General features: G+C 38.6%; 1 protein-coding gene across 1 annotated transcript; it reads right to left on the bottom strand.

Moving 5' to 3' along the window:
* Window positions 1-1,392: 1,392 nt before the first annotated feature.
* LOC108953842 (wall-associated receptor kinase 5-like) lies at window positions 1,393-23,833 on the bottom strand. Its single transcript, XM_039300609.1, has 4 exons — window positions 22,945-23,833; window positions 15,205-15,378; window positions 2,565-2,697; window positions 1,393-1,510 (listed from the first exon to the last, which is right to left on the bottom strand). Exons 1-4 carry the CDS (start codon window positions 23,831-23,833, stop codon window positions 1,393-1,395), a joined length of 1,314 nt encoding a protein of 437 aa, XP_039156543.1.
* Between the last annotated feature and the right edge of the window lie 2,019 nt (window positions 23,834-25,852).

Below are 25,852 nucleotides of genomic sequence, written 5' to 3'. Positions count from 1 at the left end.
CACTTTGAATAAAAAGATAAGGGTTAAGAAAAATTTAACCAATCCCTTTAGCTTTTGCGATGCTCAAAGTCTTTAAGATCCAATAGAAAAAGGTATTAATGAAATTTGCAATCTCAGTTACCTCAGTTCTATTGGTCCACCTTCTCCCCCTTTTTGTCAACAATAAAAAAGATGCTAGATAAAGCATACTATCATAAGCAACTCATAGTACGAAGGGTAGTCTAATAAGTGCAAACACCACACCACAAATATTACAGATTAAATGACAAAAACAGTCCAAACTTCAAAAAATAATCCAAACACTTAAGATGATTTGGAGGAGGATGGCTAAATTGGATTAATGTCTGGATTGGGAGCTTGAGTAAGAGCGAGAGAAGGAATTGGAGAAGGAACCCTGTGTTTTGGTGGCAATTGAACAAGAACATAGACCTGCATATGATCCAAGGTAGGCTTCATGTTTATCATTCTGGTATCCAAAGCTTTGACCTAGGTTTTGAGAAATACATTTAAGTTCTTCAGTTCTTTTCCATCTTGTTCTTATGCTCTACCATTCTAAGTAAAGTTAGTAGAAATAGCCTGTCTTTAGTGCTATCAATCACAAGAATTCTTGATAGGTCAATCTTTATCTCGAGTTTCATCACTATATTGATGTCTTGTTGCCTTTCTCTAACAACATCAGACTTCCCATCAACATCTGCAATTCATTTCCCTTTATCCTACAAAACTGGATCAAAAGTATGAGCAGGATCAGTAATTTGCTCACCAGTGATGCCAAGAGTTGCAGCAATAGGGACTTCTTCAACAGTAGATTTAGGAATTAGAAGAGTTGCCACACAAACTTCCTGAGTATCTAGGACATCATTAAGAACAGTCATGTCAGCAATTTCAGTAGGAATGAAAATAGGGTTTACAACAAGAGTATCAACAGCAGCTTTTGGAGGCAGAGGAGTGTCTTGATGAATGTCTTGAGTGACAAATACTTCTTGACTTCCTTGAGCTTTTTCAACACTGGTAATTGCTCCTTGATCAATAGAAGCTTCTTTGCTAGCATCATCAGGAAACTTAATGGGAATGTTTTCAAGAAGGGGTTCTACAATGTCTTCTACACGACCAAGCTCCCCTTGAATGGGTGCCATAACTCAAGAGGAATCTTGCTCTCCAATAATGATTTGCTTCAAAATTGGTTCTTGATGCTCAGTGATAGTTTTGTCCAAGGCAGGCTCCTGATGTTCATGAATATTATCACCACTTTCCAGATCATGAGTGAGATCAACATCCACCACACTATCATGATCATCAGTTTGTTTAAGTCGATTTTTCAGGATGTTTTTGCTATTGTTTTGTAGCAGTGACATCCTTTGTCTATTTTGCAACCACTCTTGTCCTTATTTCTCATTCGGCTTCATTTTCTTCTTCAACATCATCATCAGTATCAGGTTGATATGCATCGATAATATCATCAAAATCGACCATGTCTTCTTCATACTTAATTTGCATTTCTGCATTAAGCCTTTATAGGAAGGCTTGAGAGCTACGTCTCTATTCAACAATCCTTCTTCTCTTTGTTGGGCGATCAACTAGATCTGTCACGAATTCTTCTGCATCAATTTTCAAGAGTCTCCATTTTGTGTTCTTCCAACCTTCAGTAGTATGCCTGAAACTCATCTTCCGCATCATATGCTTATCTATCTTCAGCAGAGGTGATTGATATTTGCTCAATTTTCTTGGAATCTCGATGTCTAGTTCACGAAAAATCTTTGTGATCAGAGAACCATAAGGCAATCACCCCTTGTTCTTCAAGATAGTTCTATACATGTGCAGAATAATAAGATGAGCAATTGAAAAAGAGCGACCATTTAAGATGGCCCACATCAACTTGGCCACATACCGCAAAATATCAGTTGTGGAAGATCCCTTTGGTCTCAGACATTTAATAATAATCTTATAAAGTACAATATGTCTTAATGGAAACAACTGATGAGACATGGGATTTGTCATCTCTGGTAAAGTCAAGAATACCAGAGAGTTCTTTGTATGCAACATTCGGATCAATGTTTACATGCTCGAATTCAAAAAATTTGACCCCCAACAATTTGGCTAGATCTCATGCTTGAATCAAATATTATTGGTCAAACATTTTGAACTCAATAGTATCTATTGAGTAGAATGAAAGTGTTGAATAAAAATATGCAGTCACAATAGGATATGTAGGATATTCAGTGACACACAAGGCAATCAATAGTCGATCATCAAAGAACTGCTTAAGATGGATACCAGTAGACTTAAAAAAAAAAATCAAAGTCAATTGTTCTCTATTTAATAACTCCCCTATTCATCAGACATCTGAAATATTGCTGATGCGCTTCAAATTTGATTAATTTTTCTACACGATCATCATCCATCATATACTCAGTGATTCTCCTCCTGAAACTTGCATAAAGCTTTTCATCATTATCCCCCCTTCGTCCATCATCATCAGTCCTTTTTTGAGTGGCAGAAGTTTCAGCCACTTTCTCCTTTCTATTTTGAGATTTTATAGTACTCGAATCAACATCAATTCTAACACCTCTTCGCTCTCAAAACCATGTTTAGCCAAAAGCCGCGAAATAACATCCTCATTATCCTCTAACGCCTTAAGAATAGCAACAATTGATCTTAATTGCGAATACTTAGAAGAAGTTTCTTTGTCAGCTGTACCTTCAACATTGTCCAAAGAGTCTGACAGATCAAAGAATTCAAGGCTTCCAGGAACTCTGGACTGTAATCCCGTAATGCGATTTGATCTTCTTGAACCAAATGGTTTGGGCCTCGTTTAGGAGCATTTTTCGAAGTTATGGTTTCGAAAGTGAAGAAAAGTTTGGAACTTTTTGCGAGAAAGAAGATATGATAATGTGGCATCCCAAAATTCATGGCAACCTCTAGTTACATTAAAGTCTATGAATAGGTGATGGAAGTACCATTAAGTTATTTTATAGCCATTTAATCCATAATTTGCAATAAGATTTATGGCCAAGCTTTTAAATGGATAATTATTTGATAGGAAAGAAAATCCTATCATTGGCCATGTGTTTTATAAATTGGAATTTATGGATTAAATGATTTCAAGTTTTATGGCCATATGAAATCGTAATTTAGTATTTATATAAGTGGGGATTTAAGGTAAATTATTAAAAGTAAAATGGACTTATTTAAGAAAATTTTGGGCCATTAAAGCTTGGACTTTAGGCCCAAGTGAGATGGGCCTAAAGTGGGCCATAAGCCCAGCCCATTGTCGACGCATGGAGGGGGTGGAGGAGACACTTGTCTCCTCCTTGGGGACAAGTGTCCCTCATGCAAACTAAGAATGCATGCATATATATACAACCAAAGAGAGAGAGAGAGAGAGAGAGAGAGGCTGGTGGAGAATTCGGCCAAAGGGAGAGAGAGGAGGTTGCGAGAGAGAGGGAGTGGCGAGAGAGAAGGGGAAGCCGAGAGAAGGAGTCCACCCGTCGCCGCCCGCACGCCGTCCGTCCGTCGCCGGTGTGCCTCGTTTGCTCAGTTTTGGAGGCAAGTTGGGACTGATTTCCGCTCTTGCATGTGTGCCTTGCATGTGTGATCTTTTGGTGGTAGATTTCGGATGTTAGAGTAGGCGAAACCGAAGCTAGAATGTGACTTGTTCTTGAGTATGCTTGCTGTTTCGTATGAACCGCCTGAACCAGAATCTTGTGAGAGCTTGCATGCATGTTGCGAGTTGGATTTTGACTTTGATTATTTCATGAAAGTTGTAACCAACATCTTAAAATACAACATACTAAGATTTGGGACAAAATGATGGAGATTTAAGGGATCAAACCCTCATCCTACGAAGACACTAGATCTGGAACTATTTTGCTGACCTTTTGGTAGATTTGTGGTTGCATGTCGATTTTTATCAAGAATATCTCTTCGACTTCTTCATGAAACTTGTAGAGAACATCCTAAATACTAACATACTCAAATTTGAAGTAAAATGAGCAAGTTTAGCCTAGTGAATCGACTTACTCTTGAAGACGGTAAATCTGGAGACGCGGTACAGGACACCCGAGATTTCATGGACCCATATGATGACTATACTCTAGAAATTTGACTTATATCCCTTCATGAAAGTTGTAGGGAACCTCTTTAAGTAAAACATATCCAAATTTTAGAGGAAACTAAGAAAAATAAGTAGGTGAAAACTCGATATTTCGGAGATAGTTATACTGGACGTCTCGGTGCTAGAATCAGAAGCTTCGTACGTTTATAGAAAATTATATAGAACGAATATGGCCTATAATTCTTCATGAAAAATCTATTTTAGTGTCTTAACTATAACATCGTAAAATTTCATAATTTTCGGAGGTCGTTCGTGTATTTTAATAAAATTATTTCGAGAACTGCACATTCTGTTTCTATCCGAAATTGCATGCTGTGTTAGTGCAAATCATATCTTTTGTGTGGAACTCTATTGGGCATGTATTTTTCATGAAATTATTATCTTATTGTCTTGCCTATCACATGCCTTGATTTCATGATTTTTGAAAAACATATGGATATTTAATTTAAATATTTTCTAAAATAGTATATGCTGGAATTTTGTAAACTTCGAAAAGGCATGAAATATGGACCATTTTAAATTGCATGGACTCCATGAATTGTATTGTTATGGATGATGGTGCCTTGCTGCATGTACGATAATGATTTGAGATGCATGTATGAATTCAATGATGAATATGATCTTGGTTGACATCACATCGCATGTCATGTTGAAATTGAGCCATAATTGTGAATGTGAAATTGAAAATGAGATGTATAAGAACATGCATCGTGGTGATGAGAAGACTGTCGGAGGTGTGAGCCGACGATGCCCCGGGAGTGTCGGGATGCCCGGTGGTATACAGTACGTAATTCCAGGGGAGGCCTGGTGGTATGTCAGTACGTAATTCCGGAGGGCGGGGGAAACCATTTTCATGGCGAGCCCTGGAGATTCCCCGGGAGTGTCGGGATGCCCGGTGGTATACGGTACGTAATTCCAGGGGAGGCCTGGTGGTATGTCTGTACATAATTCCAGAAGCCTGGCAGGTATTGTGCCGAGGGATACCTCGCGATGCTAGATGAGATGCGAGATGCCCAGCTAGAAGGGTAAAGGCCGGATGCCCGGTGGCCTAGTGGTGTAATTCCGGAGGGTCCTCGTGATGCTATTTGGGATGCGAGATGCCCGAAATGTGGGGGTGCTGGATGCCCGGTTGTATCTTGGATACATGCCCGGAGGTTCCTCGCAATGCCAGGATTGGGCGCGAGTGATGAATGTGGGATGCAAACATAGGTCCCGGGAAAGAGAAATGTGGCGGTCCAATATGAAAAGATGAAATTGAGAAATTGAAATTGAAATATGCATGATGATATATGCATGACATGATGATATGAGCATGGATGCATGGTAACGATGATGGCACATGTGAAATGATGATGTTACATGCATGGATGCATGGTAATGATGATGGTACATGTGATATGATGATATGATGATGATGTTACATGCATGGATGCATGGTAATGATGATAGTACATGTGATATGGTGATATGATGATGATGTTACATGCATGGATGCATGGTAATGATGATGGTACATGTGATATGATGATGAGATGTGCATGGATGCATGGTAATGATGATGGTACATGTGTTATGATGATATGATGATGATGTTACATGCATTGATGCATGGTAATGATGATGGTACATGTGATATGATGATATGATGATGATGTTACATGCATGGATGCATGGTAATGATGATGGTACATGTGATATGATGATATGATGATGATGTTATACGCATGAATGCATGGTAATGATGATGGTACATGTGAAATGGTGATATGATGATGATGTTATACGCATGGATGCATGGTAAGGATGATGCCATATGTGACATGATGATGGTAAGTGTATGATATGATGGTGATGTCTATATGATGATGATGGTACATGAGGTATGATGACATGTGCATGATGCCATGGTATGTTGTGCATGGATGCTTGTATGACATGTGATGCTATGATTGTGATGATTGCATGGCATGATGTATTGAGTGGTTTATTGGTCATTTACCTGCTGAGTGGCTGTACTCACCCCTTCGGGAACCAACATTTCAAATTAGTAGATGGATTGAGCTGTTGGATATGACCGCGAGGAGAAGGATGGCAAGGAGGGAACTTTTGGACACCAACACTGGCTAATGGACCTTAAGCATACAATTGTGGGAGGAGATGTCGGTCATCTTTTGAAGTATAGCTGAGTATAGAAGACTGCGGCATTTTGATGTACCAATGAATGATGTTCATCTGGTTTAAGTAAATAAAAGTGTTCGGCTTTAATTTTTATAAGATGTTTAGTTGGTGTGCATCGTTTTCTGAATATAGGGAAGGGAGTTGTTGGATGTGCTTCCATATAAGAATTGCGCAAGGGACCTATCAAAAAAAAGAGTGTAAACCCCTTATGTTGTATGGACCCGCTACAATTGAAATGGTGTCAGAGTGACATGTTAATAGGGAAAGTGAAAGGTAAGTGAACCGTGGCGATCCTAACGGATCGGGGGCCGTCGAGGGGTGCCACAGATAAGGGTTTTGCAAAGGGAGTATTTGATAGAAAGAGCAGAGATGAAGAAGAAAGAAGAGGTTTTTTGCTTTTATGGAATATGAACCGTCGTGATAAAAATTCTTACCTTTTACCAACAAAAAAAACCTTCGTGATCAAAAAAAATATTTTTTAAGAAAGATCCAATTTTGAGGGAAAATAGGTAAAAACTGTAAAATGGTTTCGAAATAAACAATTTCCGAGACCAAATTTATATGACAATTAATTTAATTAAGGAAGAAATTATACTTGATATACTTCTAAAAATATTCTAACAGCTAAAATTTGAAAGCATAATAGTAGATTTATGTACCCTATCTTTAGATACTTGAAGCAAAAGGATCAATAATGCCAAGTTTAATGTGAATAAAATCAAACGCCTTTTTGTCAAGGGGTTTCGTAAAAATATCAACCAACTGATTTTGAGAATCAACAAATTGAATGTTTACTTTACCGTCATTGATGTGGTCGCATATGAAATGGTGCTTGATTTCTATATGCTTAGTCTAGGAATGTAAGATTGAATTTTTGATCAAGTTGATGGCACTTGTATTGCCGCATTTAATCGTTGTATTTGAGTCCACTACTCCATTGTCCTTTAGTTGCTACTTTATCTGAAGAATTTGGGTACAACAACTACCTAAAGCAACATACTTAGCTTCAGCAGTTGATAAGGCTATAGTTGATTACTTTTTGAAGAACCAAGACACAAGCATATTACCTAACAACTGACAAGTTCCATACATACTTTCCTTGTCAATCTTACTTCCGGCAAAATCAATATCAAAATACCCAAATAACACAAACCCTGATCTCTTAGGATACCAAAGTCCTAGAGATGGGTAAGTATTAATATACTTAATTTTCACTTTTATTGCAGAAAGATGAGACTCTCTAGGATCTAATTGAAATTTTGCGCACATGCATACACTAAAAAGGATATCGGGTCTTAAAGTTGTGAGATAGAGTAGGGAGCCAATCATGCTCTGGTATAGCTTCTGATTAACTTTCTTTCCATTTTCATTTCTTTCGAGCTTTGAAGATGAAGACATGGGAGTTTCCACTTTCTTCGAATTTTCCATGTGAAATTTCTTCACAAGCTCTTTGGCATATTTTTCTTGGAAAATAAAGGTTCCCTCTTCTATTTGCTTGATTTGCAATCCAAGGAAGAAATTTAATTTTCCTATCATACTCATTTCAAATTTCTCCTGCATCAACTTAGTAAAGTTTTTGCAGAGATTTTCATTAGGAGATCCAAAAATAATGTCATTGACATAAATTTGCACCAATAAAATTTCTTTACCTTCTCTTCGAATGAATAAACTAGTATCAAGATTACCTTTCTCAAAAACTACTCTTAATTAGGAAAGTTGTTAACCTGTCATACCAAGCACGAGGGGCTTGTTTCATATCATATAGGGCTTTCTTTAGCTAGTAAACATGATCTAGCTTTCTTGGTTCTTCAAACCCTGGAGACTGTTCTACGAAAACTTTCTCCTTAATGAATCTATTTAAGAAAGCGCTCTTCACATCTATCTGGGAAAGTTTGAAATCATAAAAACACACCTAAGTGAGTAAAAGTATGATCGCTTCTAGCCTTGCTACTGGCGCATAAGTTTCGTCGAGTCAATTCCTTCTTCTTGTGAGTAGTCTGGCAATCAGTCTTGCTTTATTCCTTGTGACGTTTCCTTGATCATCGAGCTTGTTCTCGTAAACCCATTTTGTTTCAATAACAGGATGATTTTTAGTCTAGGAACTAATTTCCACACTTCATTTATTTGGAATTATTGAAGTTCCTCCTATATCGCTTGGATCTAGCTTTCATCTTATAAGGCTTCTTCAGTACTTCGTGGTTCAATATCTGAAATGAGTGCTAAAGTATCAACTGCATCCTTTAGGGTTGATCTCATTCTAATTTTGTCATTGATGTTTCCGATGATCATATCCTTTGGATGACTTAACTTGTGCTTTTGGTTTTTATTGAATATGTCATCAAATGTTGTGCGCTTCTCACTATCCCGCTTATCAAAACTTTCTTGTTGTTGTGGCTATCCATCTTATATTGATATTGAAATCTGTCAAATGACTACTCAGCTTGATCATAATCTTCATGGATCAAATGATTTTCATCAAACTTCATGTCGATGGACTCATCCCCTATACGAGATCTTTTATTGTAGACTCTAAAAGCTCTGCTCGTATTTGAGTATCCCAAGAATATACCTTCATCTAGTCTATCATCAAATTTACCAGGCCAATCATTAGCATTTATTAAGTAAAACATTTACATCCAAAAACTCTAAAATATGAAATGATTGGTTTCCTACCTTTGAAAAACTCATAGGGGGTCTTTTCTAAAGAGGGTATACAAAAAAAAAAAAAACTTGATTTATGATGTGGCATGCTGTTGAAACGGCTTCATCCTAGAAATGTGATGCAATTTTGCTTTCTTAAAGAAGAGTTCTTGCCATTTCTTGCAAGGGCCTATTTTTCCTCTCTACTACATCATTCTATTCAGGTGTATATGGAGTTGAAAACTAATGCTCAAAACCCCTTTCTTCACAAAAGTTTTGAAAACTTTGATTTTCGAACTTACCCCGATGATCAGTTCTAGATATTATTTGTTTTATGTTATTGTTGACTGCTATGGGTAGTTAATGAAAGTTTTTGTAACTTCATAGAATTTATTTTGCATAAAACAATTATATTAATAATAGTTTTAAGTTAGGATTTTTGGAGGATGATTGGAAACGTAGTGACCTTTTGATTCTGAAACCTTACTTGAAATTATTCATTGATATGATGGGTCTGTGCAAAGTGGATGCATAAATGATAGGCATTAATTATTTGTGCATATATGTCTGATGTGTTCAGATCGATGGTTTCAGCAACTAAAAACGTAATTGCTGATATGAACAGCAACAATTGTGAAATATTAAATATGAAGATTCAATATGTGCTGGAAAAGCAAGAAGCACTAGAAACTCTTGACCATATTATGGAAGATCTTGAGGATGCCGTGCGCCACCTTGAGCTAGTAGAGGACTGCCTAACAGCATTTGAGTTGAAAATAGACATTTGCAATGCTGGTTCTAGCTCAGAAAGGGCTTTGAGCTCTAAGCGCAAGCGTATTGATTCGTTCAATATGTGGGATTGCAAAGGATCAAGTCCTTGTTGCAAGAAATCAAGAGTTAACCAACACAAGAGAGGAAAACGTCCTCAAGTGAAGAAAATGTCAAGGGTGAGGTGTTACAATTGTGACAAGAAAGGTCACTATGCTAGCAACTGTTGTGAGTCGAAAAAGGTAAACACCTCTTGTACATTTGAGAACTTTGTTTATGTGTCAAATTCTGTATTATTGGCTGAATCCAATCCTTTGTGGACTGTAGATTCAGGAGAAACAGACCATGTAGCGAATGATAGAGAATCTTTCGTGGAATTCCGACGATACCAACTGGAACTAAGTGGATCTATGTAGGAAATAACTCCAGAGCTAAGAGTTAAAGGAATTGGCACCTGCCAATTGAACATGCGTGGTGGACGCACCCTGTTCCTACATGATATTCTATATGCTCCGGAGATTCGTCGAAATTTAAGTGTCTGTTTTGATGTTGGTTAAACTTGATTTTAGTGTGAACTTCTGTAATAGCTGTGTAGATTTGTATTTGGATACAAACTACTATGGTAGTGGTCACTTTCTGGATGGTTTCGTTGTACTAGATGTTGACTATAGTGATGTCAATATTTGTTATTCCCTTGTTTCACGTCTTCTACTTAATATGATAATAATGTGAATGTGTGGCATGCTAGACTTGGTCATATTGGCCAACAACATATGAATAGACTAGCCTAAGAGGGCTTGTTGGGCAACATTGAAAAAGTCGATGTGCCCATATGTGATCATTGCCTAGTAGGGAAAACAATAAGGAAACCATTTGGAAAAGGTAAAAGAGCTTAATTTCCTCTGCATTTAATCCATTCTAACGTATGTGGTTCAATGAATGTGAGAGGAAGGCATGGGGCTATTTATTTCATCACTTTAATAGATGATTATACTCGATTCGGATATGTCTATTTGATTTCTCATAAATATGAAACATTAAGTTGTTTCAAAAGGTTTATGAACTTGGTAGAAAATCAATTAGACAAGAAAATAAAAGCATTGAGATCCGATCGAGGTTGAGAATATTTATCTGATGAGTTCAGAAAAATTATGTGATGAAAAAGGAATAGAAAGACAGTTGTCTATTCCATATACTCCTCAACAAAATGGTATTGCGGAAAGAAGAAACAGAACCCTACTGGAAATGGTTAGGTCCATGATGGCGCATGCTAACTTACCTATCACTTTTTGGAGTGATACGTTGTTAACTGCCGCCTATATACTTAACCGGGTGCCTTCCAAATCAGTAACTTCCACTCCATATGAGTTATGGACAAGTAGAAAATTGAACTTAAGTTTTCTTAAGCCATTGGGTTGTGCTACCTATACTCATGAGTTCTCTCACAAGTTTGGGAAATTGAGTCCCAAAGGAAAGATGAGTATTTTTATAAGATACTCGGAACACTCGAAAGGGTATGTGTTCATAGGTGAGCAGGAAAGTGGGAGTATAACTGAATTTGAATCACGAGATGTCACATTCTTAGAAGATGAATTTCCTAAGAAGGGCGAAATATGGGAAGATCACTCCCTATTTAAAACCTTGGATCAAGATATTGATATTAGTGGAGTTCGTCCAAGTGGGAGTAATATGAGAAGTGATGAATTGAATTTAACTCATTCTCAAGTACAACCACATGATGAGATGACATCATCATTATCTAATCCAAGTGGGAGCATAATGGGGAATGATATGCTAAGTGTACAATCTCCCATACGGCGAACAAGTCGCCAAAGTATTCCCCGTCGACGTTTTTGATATTGAAGGGGAAACTTTTATGATTGCTCCACAAGATGAGGATGAGTCAAGAAATATTCATAAGGCTCTAAGTTGCCCTAGTAAGGAAAAATGGATTCATGCAATGGAAGAGAAAATGGAGTCAACGAAGTTAAACCATGTTTGGGAACTGGTTGATCTTCCAAAAGGACGCAGAGCTATTGGGAACATGTGGGTTCTCAAAATAAAGCGAAAAGCTGATGGCTCGATAAAAAGGCATAAGGCTCGCCTTGTGGTGAAGAGGTATAATCAACAAGAATGAATTGATTATGAAGAAACATTTTCTCCTGTAGTGAGATTTACCTCGATTCGCATTATTCTGGCAATAGTGGCTAGTATGGATCTTGAATTACATCAAATGGATGTAAAGACTGCTTTCCGTAATGGAGAATTTGAGGAAGAAATATATATGAAACAACCTGCTGGTTTCATAGTGAAAGGCCAAGAATAAAAGGTATGTTGACTTTTGAGGTCGATATATGGCCTTAAGCAGTCATCGAGACAATGGTATATACGTTTTCATAATGCCATAATGGCATATGACTTTACAATGATATATGAGGATCATTGTGTATATATCAAAAGATCCAATGATCAATTTGTGATCATATCATTATATGTTGATGATATACTAATTGCCGGAAGCAATATGGAGCTTGTTAATACTGTCAAGAGTTGGTTGTCTTCCAACTTTGAGAAGAAGGATATGGGTAAGGCTACATATATTCTTGGAGTTAAGATTTCAAGAGATCATTCGAAGAGATCGTTATCTCTTTCGCAATAAACATATATAAATGAGGTTCTTGAACGATTTCGTATGCAAGATTGTAAACCCATAAACACTCCTATTGCAAAAGGTGAATGATTGAGTCATAGACTGTGTCCAAGGACTCCACAAGAGAAGGAACAAACGAAATATGTTCCTTATGCTAGTGCTGTTGGTAGCTTGAAGTACGCTATGATGTGTACAAGGCCTGGCATATGTTTTGCAATTGGAATGGTGAGTAGATACCAATCCAATCCAAGTCCAGCACATTGGAAAGCCGTTAAGAGAATACTGAGGTATCTAAAGGGGACTGCTGATTATACGCTGAGTTATCAAAAAAAAGTTCTGCAACTCTAAGGCTATTCTGATGCTGATTGGGGAGGAGATTTAGATGAAAGGAAATCTACCTCCGGGTTTGTTTTCTTACCGAATAATAGCACCATATGTTGGAGCAGTAAGAAACAAAAGTGTATAGCCTTGTCCACGATGGAAACTGAGTTCGTGGCATTATCAGCAGCAATGTAAGAAAATGTTTGGCTTAAGAGATTATTGGATCATTTAGGTGTTATTGGAAGTACTGCATATTTGTTATTGGTTAATTGTAATAGCCAAGCAGCAAAAGCGTACACCAAAGATCCAAAATATCATGGCAAGACCAAACCTGTAGATACCAAGTATAACTTTTGTCAAGGATATGATTACACGAAAAGATGTGAACTTAGAGTACATACTACGCATAGAATGGTAGCAGATCCTATGACAAAGCCAATACCTAGAGATTTGTTTTGTAGCCATATGAAATCTCTAGGATTACGTAGAGGCTGATGTACTGAATATTGTAATTTCCCTAAGTGTTCACATTTGATGAATTTGTGTTTTCATCATTAATGCCTATGAATCTTTGTTTGATCTTTATACATCTTAATGCTCAGTGATTACTTTAAGTTGAGAAAGTATGTCGGACAGATATAAGATTAGCCCACTCACACGGGTAATCGCCTCTATTTACTGTGTGATAAATAGAGATGAGACTGTTTTTAAGCTTATTATCTAGGTGATAATCGAGAGCTCAAGCTTAAAATACATATGTCGCCTTAACTGAGTGTTAAGATGAGGACATAATACTTACTATGTCCGAAAGTAAAATACCCCACATATTTTACTTTATCTGTCTATGATGCCAGATGTGAGTTCTGATGAATTTTGTGAATGAGTAGATACGTGAACTCAAGTTAGACATTGGGTATGTCTAAACTATCATATGTACAGTATTGAAGGTGTAGACATACGCTCCATGGGAAAGGAGTTAATACCGTAATGCGTATTTCATACTACGTATGTGAGAGACGACCAATAAGAGTGACAAAAGTTTGATCTCAACTTTTATGTTGTGTGAGACTCTTGAGGAAAAGAGTTCTTCAATTTTTAGTGCCCTCATGAATCTTACTTATTCTCAAGATTTCTATTTAGTGTTTGCTATCTTAGGATGTTGCCAATGGTCATGAGTTTGATTCGATCTAATGGGACATTTCTAGAAAAGTAAGCTGAACTGAAATTGAGAGTTTGAAGGAAAGAGGAAGATCGAATTTGGAGAATCACATTGTAGTTTTGTATTCACTGGTTAACCAATTATGACTGTCTTTGGGATAATCATAATTGTGAATATAATATATATATATATATATATATATATATATATATATCATTGTTTAAAAGAGATCAAGAGATATATAAATGTGATCGTTCGATCTAGGGAACTGCATACTAAATCTACTCAAGATGTGATGCCCATTATGAGCTGCTATATATTCCTAACAGATGTATGGCAACGAGCTCTCAAATTATGCTAGTCGCACGGATTATTCACCGGTATGAATGCTGAAGAGAGGTAAAGAGAATCCTGTTCGGCCCACCATGTGCGAGTGGGAGATGATGGTTTTATGTGATGGGCTTAAAGCCCGTCCGCCCATGTTGGGCCTAAAAGCCCGGCCCACAAGATTAGGGCCCATGGATGAAGGGGTATGTTCCTTTCTGTTGGAGGGACGTATAAAAGGAGAAAAAGAGGGGAGGAACACACCCTTTGGCATAACGTAACGTATGTTTTCTCTCCCTATCTCCCTCCAAAAAGAAAACGAGCGCTCAAGGCGACGTCGTCTTCCCTTCAAGGCCAATCAACGTCATCGGATCGAACGGGATCAAAATTTCTTCCTCGATCTTTAGCATTGGTGTTTAATCTGTGGCTAATAAGGTACGCTCGAATCCGTGGTGTGCTTTAGAATACGTGATTTTCCCGGGCTTGTCTTCCGCATTCGTTTTAGGGGTTCGATTTGGTATCGAATCCAGTTTTCGGGGATCCGTTATTCCCAACACCTGAGACAGGTGACCTTCCTCCGATTGAATATCGAAGGTCACACACGTCGTAAAACTGAGTGATTTCATGCACAGTACTCATATTAATATTCACGACATTATCTCAATCAATGGAAAATGTCTCTACGTTTACACAAAGCCGTAGATCACCACGTCAAAATATGCTTCAAGAGTACAGACATTGACATGAGGGAACTTAATCCATTTTCGAAGTTTAAGGAAGTTCAATTGTAATGTAGTTACTAACACCGTGATATGCTCAACGCAGCATATTATCTCACTTATCTTCCGCATTGAAACTTTACTGAAAAGGATATAGAAAGTTCCATTTTGAATTTTCCCAAGCAAGGGAAATACTGGAAGAAAAATAAGGCGAAATTGGGAATAGATAATTTTCTCTGACACCAACTATTAATCAATATTTATATTTTAGCAATAAGATAACACGTATGTTTTTTGAGTCAAGCACTCCAAGTAAAATGAAAGAACTTACCAACCAAAATCTCCATCAATTGTAATGGATTGGCAATGCACCCCTGTCCATTTCCACCGTCCTTCTTGCCATTATCATGATAACCTTTTGGGCATGAGCACGTATAACTCCCTTCAACATTATGGCATTTTCCCAAACATGGGGTCTTCTCTAGGTCCACACATTCATCAATATCTACACAAATTAAACACACACATTAGATAAGAAGTGCAAGATAAAGAGAGTTAATTTTATCAATGTTGGGAATGACTGATCCCCGAAAAACCGGATTCGACACTAAATCGAACCCCTAAATCAATGCGGAAGATGAAGCCCGGGAAAACACGTATCACCGATCGTAAAGCACACCACGGATTCGAGCGTACCTTGTTAGCCACAGATTAAGCACCGACGCCAATGGAGGAAGAGAAATCAGACTCTGTTCGATCCGAGGAGGCCTTGAAGGGAAGAAGAATTGCCGGAGCCTTACTGTTCTTCTTTTTGTCTTTTGAAGAGAGAGAGAGAACGCGGGAGAAAAAGCGTACGTACGTTTATTTCCAACCAGTATCATCTCCCTCTCTCTCCTCCCTTTTATACCTTCCCCCATCCACGGGCCCTATTCCCGTGGGCCGGGCTTTTTGGGCCCAGCATGGGTGGACGGGCCTTAAGCCCATCTCATAAATCCATCATCTCTCACTCGCACATGGTGGTCCAAAACCAACATGGGCGAACAGGCCCTACTCATCCCTATCAGAGAAAAATCCATCATAGACTCACACTTAACATGGTGGGCCAAACAGAATCCTCTTTTTCTCTCTTCAACATTCATACCGGTGAATAATCCGTGCGACCAGCATACTTTGAGAGCTCGTTGCTATACATCTGTTAGGAATATATAGCAGCTCATAATGGGCATCCCATCCTGAGTAGATTTAGTATGCAATACCCTAGATCGATCGATCACATTTATATCTCTCTTGATCTCTTTTAAACAATGATATATATATATTGTATTCACAATTATGATTATCATAAAGACAGTCATAATTGGTTAACCGGTGAATATAAAACTACAATGTGATTCTCCAAATTCGATCTTCCTCTTTCCTTCAAACTCTCAATTTCAGTCCAGCTTGCTTTTCTAGAAATGCCCCATTAGATCGAATCATCTCATGACCATTGGCAACACCCTAAGATAGCAAACACTAAATAGAAATCTTGAGAATAAGTAAGAGTCATGAGGGGACTAAAACTAAGGAACTCTATTCCTCAAGAGTCTCACACGACATAAAAATTGAGATCAAACTTTTGCCACTCTTATTAGTCGTCTCATGCATACGTAGTATGAAATACGTATTACGGTATTAACTCCTTCCCCATGGAGCGTATGTCTACACTTTCAATACTGTACAGATGATAGTTCAGACATACCCAATGTCTAACTTGAGTTCACATATCTACTCAATCACAAAATTCATCAGAACTCACATCTGGCATCATAGATAGATAAAGTAAAATATGTGGGGTATTTTACTTTCGGACATCGTAAGTATTATGTCCTCATCTTAACACTTAGTTAAGGCGACATACGTATTTTAAGCTTGAGCTCTCAATTATCACCTAGATAATAAGCTTAAAATCAGTCTCATCTCTATTTATCACACAGTAAACAGAGGAGATTACCCGTGTGAGTGGGCTAATCTTTTATCTGTCCGACATACTTCTCAACTTAAAATAATGCACTGAGCATTAAGATGCATAAAGATCATACAAAGATTCATAGGCATTAATGATGAAAACACAAATTCATCAAATTGTGAACATTTAGGGAAATTACAATATTCAGTACATCAATCTCTACGCAATCCTAGAGATTTCATATGGCCACAAAACACATCTCTAGGTATTGGCTTTGTCATAGGATCTGCTACCATTCTATGCGTAGTATGTACTTTAAGTTCACATCCTTTCGTGCAATCATATCCTTTACAAAATTATACTTGGTATCTATGTGTTCAGTCTTGCCATGATATTTTGGATCTTTAGTGTACGCTTTTACTGCTTAGCTATCACAGTTAACTAACAATGAATCTGCAGCACTTCCAATAACACCTAAATGATCCAAAAAATCTCGTAAGCCAAACACCTTCTTATACTGCTACTGATAATGCCACGAACTTAACTTCTATCGTGGACAAGGCTATACACTTTTGTTTCTTACTGCTCCAACATATGGTGCCATTATTCGGTAAGAAAACAAACCCAGAGGTAGATTTTCTTTTCATTTAAATCTCCTCCCCAATCAGCATAAGAATAGCCTTAGAGTCGCAGATCCTTTTCTTAATAACTCAGCATATTATCAGCAATTCCCTTTAGATACCTTAGTATTCTCTTAACGGCTTTCCAATGTGCTTGACCTGGATTGGATTGGTATCTGGTCACCATTCCAACTGATAAAACATATGTCAGGTCTTGTACACATCATAACGTACATAAAGCTTCTAACAGCACTTGCATAAGGAACATGTTTCATTTGTTCCTTCTCTTGTGGAGTCCTTGGACACAGTCTATGGCTCAATCCTTCACCTTTTGCAATAGGAGTGTCTATGGGTTTACAATCTTGCATACGAAATCGTTCAAGAACTTTGTTTATATAAGTTTCCTGCGAAAGAGACAACGATCTCTTCGAGCGATCTCTTGAAATCTTAACTCCAAGAATGTATGCAGCCTCACCCATATCCTTCATCTCAAAGTTGGAAGACAACCAACTCTTGACGGTCTTAACAAACTCCATATTGCTTCCGGCAATTAGTATATCATCAACATATAATGATATGATCACAAATTGATCCTTGGATCTTTTGATATATACACAATGACCCTCATCAATCATTGTAAAATCATATGCCATTATGGCATTATGAAAACGTATATACCATTGTCTTGATGACTCGCTTAAGACCATATATCGACCTCAAAAGTCGACATACTTTTCTTCTTGGCCTTTCACTATGAAACCAGCAGGTTGTTCCATATATATTTCTTCCTCTAATTCTCCATTGAGGAAAGCAGTCTTTACATTCATTTGATGTAACTCAAGATCCGTACTAGCCACTATTGCCGAATAATGCGAATCGAGGTAAATCTCACTACAGAGAAAACGTATCTTCATAATCAATTCCTTCCTGTTGATTATACCCCTTCGCCACAAGGCGAGCCTTATGCCTTTCAATCGAGCCATCAGCCTTTTGCTTTATTTTGAGAACACATTTGTTCCCAATAGCTCTGCGTCCTTTTGGCAGATCAACCAGTTCCCAGACTTGGTTTGATTTCATTGACTCCATTTCCTCTTCCATTGCATGAATCCACTTTTCCTTACTAGGGCAATTCAGAGCCTCATTGATATTTCTTGGCTCATCCTCATCTTGTGGAGCAACCATAAAAGTCTCCCCTTCAATGTCAAAACGTCGACGAGGAATACTTTAGCGACTTGTTCGCCGTATGGGAGATTGCACACTTTGCACATCATTCCCCATTATGCTCCCACTTGGATGAAGTCCACTAAGGTCATTATCTTGATCCAAGGTTTCAAATAGGGAATAATCTTCCCCTATTTCGCCCTTCTTAGGAAATTCATCCTCTAGGAATGTGACATCTCGTGATTCAAACTCAGTTATACTCCCACTTTCCCCGCTCACCTATGAACACATATCCTTTCGAGTGTTCGAGTACCTTATAAAAATACTCTTCTTTCCTCTGGGACCCAGTTTCCCAAACTTGTGAGAGGACTCATGTGTATAGGCAGCACAACCCCATGGCTTAAGAAAACTTAAGTCCGGTTTTCTACCCGTCCATAACTCATATGGAGTGGAAGTAACTGATTTGGAAGGCACACGGTTCAGTATATAGGCGCAGCTTAACAACGCATCACTCCAAAAAGTAATAGGTAAGTTAGCATGCGCCATCATGGACCTAACCATTTCTAGTAGGGTTCTGTTTCTTCTCTCCGCAACACCATTTTGTTGAGGAGTATATGGAATAGACAACTGTCTTTCTATTCCTTTTTCATCACATAATTTTCTGAACTCATCGATAAATATTCTCGACCTCGATCGGATCTCAATGCTTTTATTTTCTTGTCTAATTGATTCTCTACCAGGTTCATAAACCTTTTAAAACAACTTATTGCTTCAGATTTGTGAGAAATCAAATAGACATATCCGAATCGAGTATAATCATCAATAAAAGTGATGAAATAAACAGCCCCATGCCTTCCTTTCACATTCATTGGACCACAGACATCATAATGGATTAAATGCAGAGGAAATTCAGCTCTTTTTCCTTTTCCAAATGGTTTTCTTGTCGTTTTCCCTTCTAGGCAATGCTTACATATGGACAAATCGACTTTTTCAATATTGCCCAACAAGCCCTCTTTGGCTAGTCTATTCATACGCTGTTGGCCAATGTGACCAAGTCTAGCATGCCACACATTCACATCATTATCATATTTATTAGAAGACGTGAGAAGGGAATAACAAACATTAGTATTAACATAATCAATATCTAATACAATAAAACCATCCAGAAAATAACCACAACCATAGTAATTTGTATCCAAAAACAAATTCACACCTCTATTACAGAAGTTCATATTAAAACCTAATTTAACCAACACTAATATAGACACTAAATTCCGACGAATCTCCGGAGCATACAGCACATCATGAAGGAACAAAGTGCGTCCACCACGCATATTCGGTTGGCATGTGCCAATTCCTTTCACTTCAGCTCGGAGTTGTTTCCCACATAGATCCACTTAGTTCCGTTGGTACTCGTCGGAATTCCACGAAGGATCCTCTATCCTTCGCTACATGGTCCGTCGCTCCTGAATCCACAGTCCACAAAGGATTAGACTCAGTTAAGAATACAGAACTCGACACAAAAGTGAAGTTCTGAAAAGTACAAGGGGTGCATACCTTCTTTGGCTCACGACAGTCGCGAGCATAGTGACCATTCTTGTCACAGTTGTAGCATTTCACCCTTGCAAGCTTTTTCATGTGGGGACGCTTCCCTCTTTCATGTTGGTTAAACTTGGGTTTCTTCCCTGAAGGACCTGCTTCTTCCTTGCCTTTTCCCTTATCAAACCAGTTAGGGCGATTGCGCTTGGAGCTCGAAGCTCCATTTGAGCTAGAACTAGCATGATAAAGTTCAGCATCCGGCTTAGCCACCAACAAGCGGTCCTCTTCCAGCTCAAGATGACGCATTGCATCCTCAAAGGTTTTGATATTTTCATTATGAGTCAGGTGCACCTTCATATGCTCCCAACTCTGAGGCAAGGAACGAATCACTGCTTGCACTTGCTGCTCATCTGTGAGGACATGGCCAGCATCTCTCAGCTCAGTTATCATGTTTGACATCTTTCTAAGATGTTGCTTCATGGTCTGACCATGAGGCTTCTTATAAGAGTCAAACCCGATAGTGAGCTGCCTCGCCTAGTCACCGAAGTATGACCAAATCTAGCTGCCAATGCCTCCCACATTTCCTTAGCATTGTCAAAACGCCGAAACTCTCGCATGACGTCATTTTCCATGCTGCTCAGCAACGTGATGCGAGCTAGAGAGTTCATTCTTTTCCACGCAGAAAAAGCTTCTTTGTCTCTTTTGTGCTGTGCAGTGGTTCCCTCTTCAGGTTCTACCATGGTCATGACAAGAGCCTCAAGTGTTTCTTGCTCTTCCAAAGACATACTGGATTTTCATTTGCCAAATTTCATAGTTGTCTCCATTGAGCTTTTCACCTTTGTTCAGCTCGGCAACTATGCTCTTTGTGGCTGAAGCCATTGATCTGAACAAATCAGACAAATATGCACGAATTATTAATGCCTAGCATTTATGCATCCTTATTTACATAGACCCATCATATTAATGAATAATTTCAAGTAAGGTTTCAGAATCAAAATGTCACTATGTTTCCAATCATCCTCCAAAATCCTAACTTAAAACTATCATCAATATAATTGTCTTATGCAAAATCAATTCTATGAAGCTACAAAAACTTCTAAAACTACCCACACTAATTACCCACAAAGAACCAAAGCAATAACAGAAAGCAATATATAATAGAACATCCAATAAAAACAATAATGCTTTCAATTAACACAATTAGGTAGTAATCATTACATAATATGTCCACAAATCACACTTAACATATATCAGCCAATACAACTAACACCAAGTCAGCACACGAACTGGGAAAGATCCTATTTTGTTCAATTTCTTGATCTTTTCCCTTGAAACAATACAATAATATTCATTTACAAAATTCATCACAATTTTCTTATAGGAAGCAGCTACGTTGACATCCCATATGCGATTCAACACATCTTGCCATTCAGGTGGAAGAGTGTTTATGAAAAATCGCACCATCTCTGACTGTGACATAGGACGACCATTCCATATGACCTGTTGAACTTTCCCGTTGACTTCAAGGACATGATCAATTAAGTCACCTCTCTTCCATCGATGATCAGTCAGCTCAGCTATCAACTTAGACAGCCTATCTTTTTGTTCATCGGTAATTGCGCGAATAGGTGTGCGCAACCTCAAGGGAGGCATTGTTCTTGCAACAAATGCAGAACAAATAAGGGATCACATTATAATCCATATAGACTTAATTGAAAAAGAAACATATTCCTTTTTTTTTTTTTTTTTTTTCGGCCAACGGTCAACGGTCAACGGTCGCCAACGGTCAACGGTCGGGCCGGTCGGACCGGGTCGAACCGGTCGGGCCGGCGGGCCCGGCTCGGGCAAACCGACGGCACGTGCCGCGTGCATGCGCGGGCTGACATCACGCAAACGTCATCCGGCACGTGTCGCGCGCGGGTCGGGTCGCCGGTCGGTGAACGCCCGGCGAATCGTCGCCGTGCTGACGTCATCGATGACGTCACCCTAGCAGTTATTGACCGTTGGGTGACGTCAGCACGCGTCGGTCCGCGGACCGGCGCGTGCCGGCTCACCGGCCGGCGGTGTGCACGCTCCGGTTCGCCGACCGGCGCGTCGCGCCCACGCGCAGCGCCTTCCGGCCGCGCGTGTGGGCGCGTGAGGCGTCGCCCGGCGGCGTACAACCTGTCCCCGGACTTGTCTCGACGTCGCCTTTCTTCCTATGCCATCAGAATTTGATTGCGACTTACGCAAACTCTGAAAAAGACGTACAAAGTGCTCGGGTGTCGGGATTTCTCGCCCGATCCGTACGGCCGAAGAACTTTGTGAAAAATCAATCGTAAAGCACGAAACAAGATTGGGAAAACATGAAAGCGGGCTCGATACCAATGTTGGGAATGACTCGATCCCAAAACCGGATTCGACACTAAATCGAACCCCTAAATCAATGCGGAAGACGAAGCCCGGGAAAACACGTATCACCGATCGTAAAGCACACCACGGATTCGAGCGTACCTTGTTAGCCACAGATTAAGCACCGACGCCAATGGAGGAAGAGAAATCAGACTGCTCGATCCGAGGAGGCCTTGAAGGGAAGAAGAATTGCCGGAGCCTTACTGTTCTTCTTTTTGTCTTTTGAAGAGAGAGAGAGAATGCGGAGAAAAAGCGTACGTACGTTTATTTCCAACCAGTATCATCTCCCTCTCTCTCCTCCCTTTTATACCTTCCCCCATCCACGGGCCCTATTCCCGTGGGCCGGGCTTTTTGGGCCCAGCATGGGCGGACGGGCCTTAAGCCCATCTCATAAATCCATCAATCAACGTACCTTGACAACCATTCGCAAGGTAAGGATTGCCTCGGTAACCTACTTTACAACCGCACTTGTACCCGGATCCATTTTCAGCATCGATGCAAATGGTGTTGTTGGTGCACATGTAGCTCACGTTGTTCTTCTTGGCGTCCTCACATGTTTGATTCCCTATTGCCCAGTCGAGAACTAGAGTGGATTGGTTAAATTTAAGCTGCTTAAGATCGCTAACTGAGAAGTTGTAGAAGCCAACTTCGGCGACGAAGCCATAGCTGCAAGGATTGAAATCCAAGACGTAGCTATGGTGGGAAAAACTGCTCATAAAGATCTCGTAGCCGAAGGAACCCATGGGGATGCTCCTCTCGCAACAACCGACACCGGAACATGACCCGTTGCTGACATCTGAAACGTTGCTGCACAAAGACGTACACCCGAAATGGAAATTCTCGTCAAGATCTCGAAATGAGGCCAACGTGTCGCAACCAATAGCGATGAACTTGTTCTTGGTGCTGGATATGGGGAAATTAGTTCGGAAGCGCACCGGATATTTGCTCGAAGACTCATCGTGCCCAGAAGAGTTATAGCATTTTCGACTGGATGAAACATTTACTCGCATCTCATGGTCCTCGACAGAAATGTCGAGTATTTCAATGTTACTACTTTTATGCATGTAAGGTATGGGAGGGTCAGTAGAGTTGTCACAATCGATAGTAAAAGATGGGTGATCGATGCGGCAGTTGGAACAGCTGTCCCTTAATCCAAAGGGATATGGAATCGAGAGGGCTCCGCAAGCACTTCGGCATCCGGGCTTCGTAATCAAATCAGCAGCTTCTGATATGCGATTGTAGTAAGAACCCAATAAAGCCCCAAGCACCACAACCTTCAAGAGAAGCTTATGGATAACCATGATTCTTCCTTCAACTCTCTTCAAATCTGTTCTTTTTTTGATGAATTAACTCGATGGGTTCGGGGCATTATAAGGAGAAGTAAGATGGGTTTCTTCGTTTTTGCCTTTTTCTTTGGTCGAGTAAGTGTAGATATTGGTAGATCAAAAGAAGTCCGACGGTAAGTTCAAGTTGTAGAGTCAACGTAAGCCGGTCCCCAGCCACTTGCGTGAGACGATTCCATGATTGATTCCTCGGGGGACGAATCTGGTGCGGTGCGGTGCAGGTGAAATTTTCCAAATGCTCTAGAATCAGTTTTTTTGGTACTCATCAGAAGAACACAAGCTACTCTGAGCCGGAGACTAGAGTACTCTTGTCACAAAATCATATGCTCTATCACGTCCTAAAAACCTTTTAAAGCAATTGATTTCTTCAGTTTGTACGGGTAAAGAAATCTTCAATAATATTTTTCATCAAGAAGGCATATCTACAATTTCTTTTAATTATTTTCAGTATAAGAATATTCAAATATTCATTATAGTGAATAATTTGTTTCTCAACTTTGCAAAGTTTAATTTGGTTGCATCATTGTTAGTGATTAATCTTTTTTCTTACTTAATTTTGCCGTGTTAATATGTTATGTAGACATTCATGCCATAATAGTGGAATATCAACGGGCCCCAAACTTTAACGTCTCTATGCATTTACTCATAACAGTCATTAGTAATTATGCATTTTAGTCATATTTATTGAAAAATATAGAAATTGTGTGCTGGAAAGAAAATAATTTTTTCCTCTATAAACTTTATGCAATTAGGGTCTTTATATTTGCTAAAATTTTATTGTACTCTTATATTCTTTTATGTTTAAGAACATCATGTAATATGCCTAATTAACCTTTAATATTATTTATTCAACAAATATGAGCTACGATGTTAAGTTGCGCTTTATATGTAAAATAGATACGCGTATTTCTAAAAATTTACATTATTAGTAAAAGTCGCGATTTTTAAAATTTAAATAATTTAGCACTCCCTTTATGAGTAGATTGGATTCCGTATAAGAATAAATCCTCGAATTATATAGTAGAGAAGACAAATAGAGATCTAAAAGGATTTGAACTCAACATGTCGTGTTCTCATATCATGGAGGATTTTGTAAAATTGGTGCCAACCATTCAAAAAGTTTAATTTATTTGATGAAAACATGGTTATTAATATTTAAAAACTGTAGTATCTATTTCCGTATCCCTCAGACAACACGAGGCATAAACACAATGACAACTAGAATATAAATAAAAAAAAGAAGTATCGTACATGTCAAAAAATCTTCTTCTTTTTTTCTAACCCAAAAAAGAGTCCTCAGGTAAGGGATTCCTTTGACAGTTGAAATGATCATAAAAAAAGACAAACACATTTCAATTATTGTTGTCTATCTGTCCGATTTGTAGCAGAATTGTACCCAAAAAGCGAAGGACTTCTCCCATTAAATCTTGTTTGATAATGCCAAATTCACCCAATGACTCCATATTAATTCGTATTTTTAGTTGTTTTCTCTTGTCAGACAAACGATTTAGATCATCTTTCCTAGTAGACGAAGAAGTCTTCTTTATCAAAGACAGTAAATGAGACCAACACCACATTGTTACCATACTGGATTCCTGATTTAAACAAAATAACAGCTGAAAAAGTTAAAAGTGAAAATCGATCACTATTGCTATTGATTTTAACTCTCTAAGGAAAAGCAACTTTGTTTTTGTTTATTCAGGTTAAAACAAAGATATATTCAGTGATGTTCCTTGTCCAACAAAAAAAAAAAAATTGTTTACAAACCATATTATAGACTAAGGTAGGACACTTTACATGAATCGATTTCTCATATATGTTTAGAATTTCACAGACCACATGAATTAAAACTTGAAAATAACATAAGTTTGTGAGGAATCATGTTGAATGGAAGCTTGAAATTACAATTTAATCACAGAATAATTAAAATAAAAAAAATAGGTTCATCATGCAAATTCATGTTTTTACCTCAGTCAC

The sequence above is a fragment of the Eucalyptus grandis genome, chromosome 1, assembly GCF_016545825.1.
Source record: "Eucalyptus grandis isolate ANBG69807.140 chromosome 1, ASM1654582v1, whole genome shotgun sequence".
Lineage (NCBI taxonomy): Eukaryota > Viridiplantae > Streptophyta > Magnoliopsida > Myrtales > Myrtaceae > Eucalyptus > Eucalyptus grandis.
The sequence above is the reverse complement of the archived record's forward strand: the minus strand, read 5'-3'. Positions and strand labels throughout refer to the sequence as shown.

Excerpts from the sequence above, each read along its gene's own strand:
- LOC108953842 (XM_039300609.1), bottom strand. The coding sequence starts at position 23,833 with ATGGTTATCCATAAGCTTCTCTTGAAGGTTGTGGTGCTTGGGGCTTTA. Across the intron at positions 15,379-22,944 it reads CCTTGCGAATGGTTGTCAAG|ATATTGATGAATGTGTGGAC; the intron begins GTACGTTGATTG and ends TAATTTGTGTAG. Across the intron at positions 1,511-2,564 it reads GGTTTTGAGAGCGAAGAGGT|GCTTAATGCAGAAATGCAAA; the intron begins GTTAGAATTGAT and ends CTTCCTATAAAG.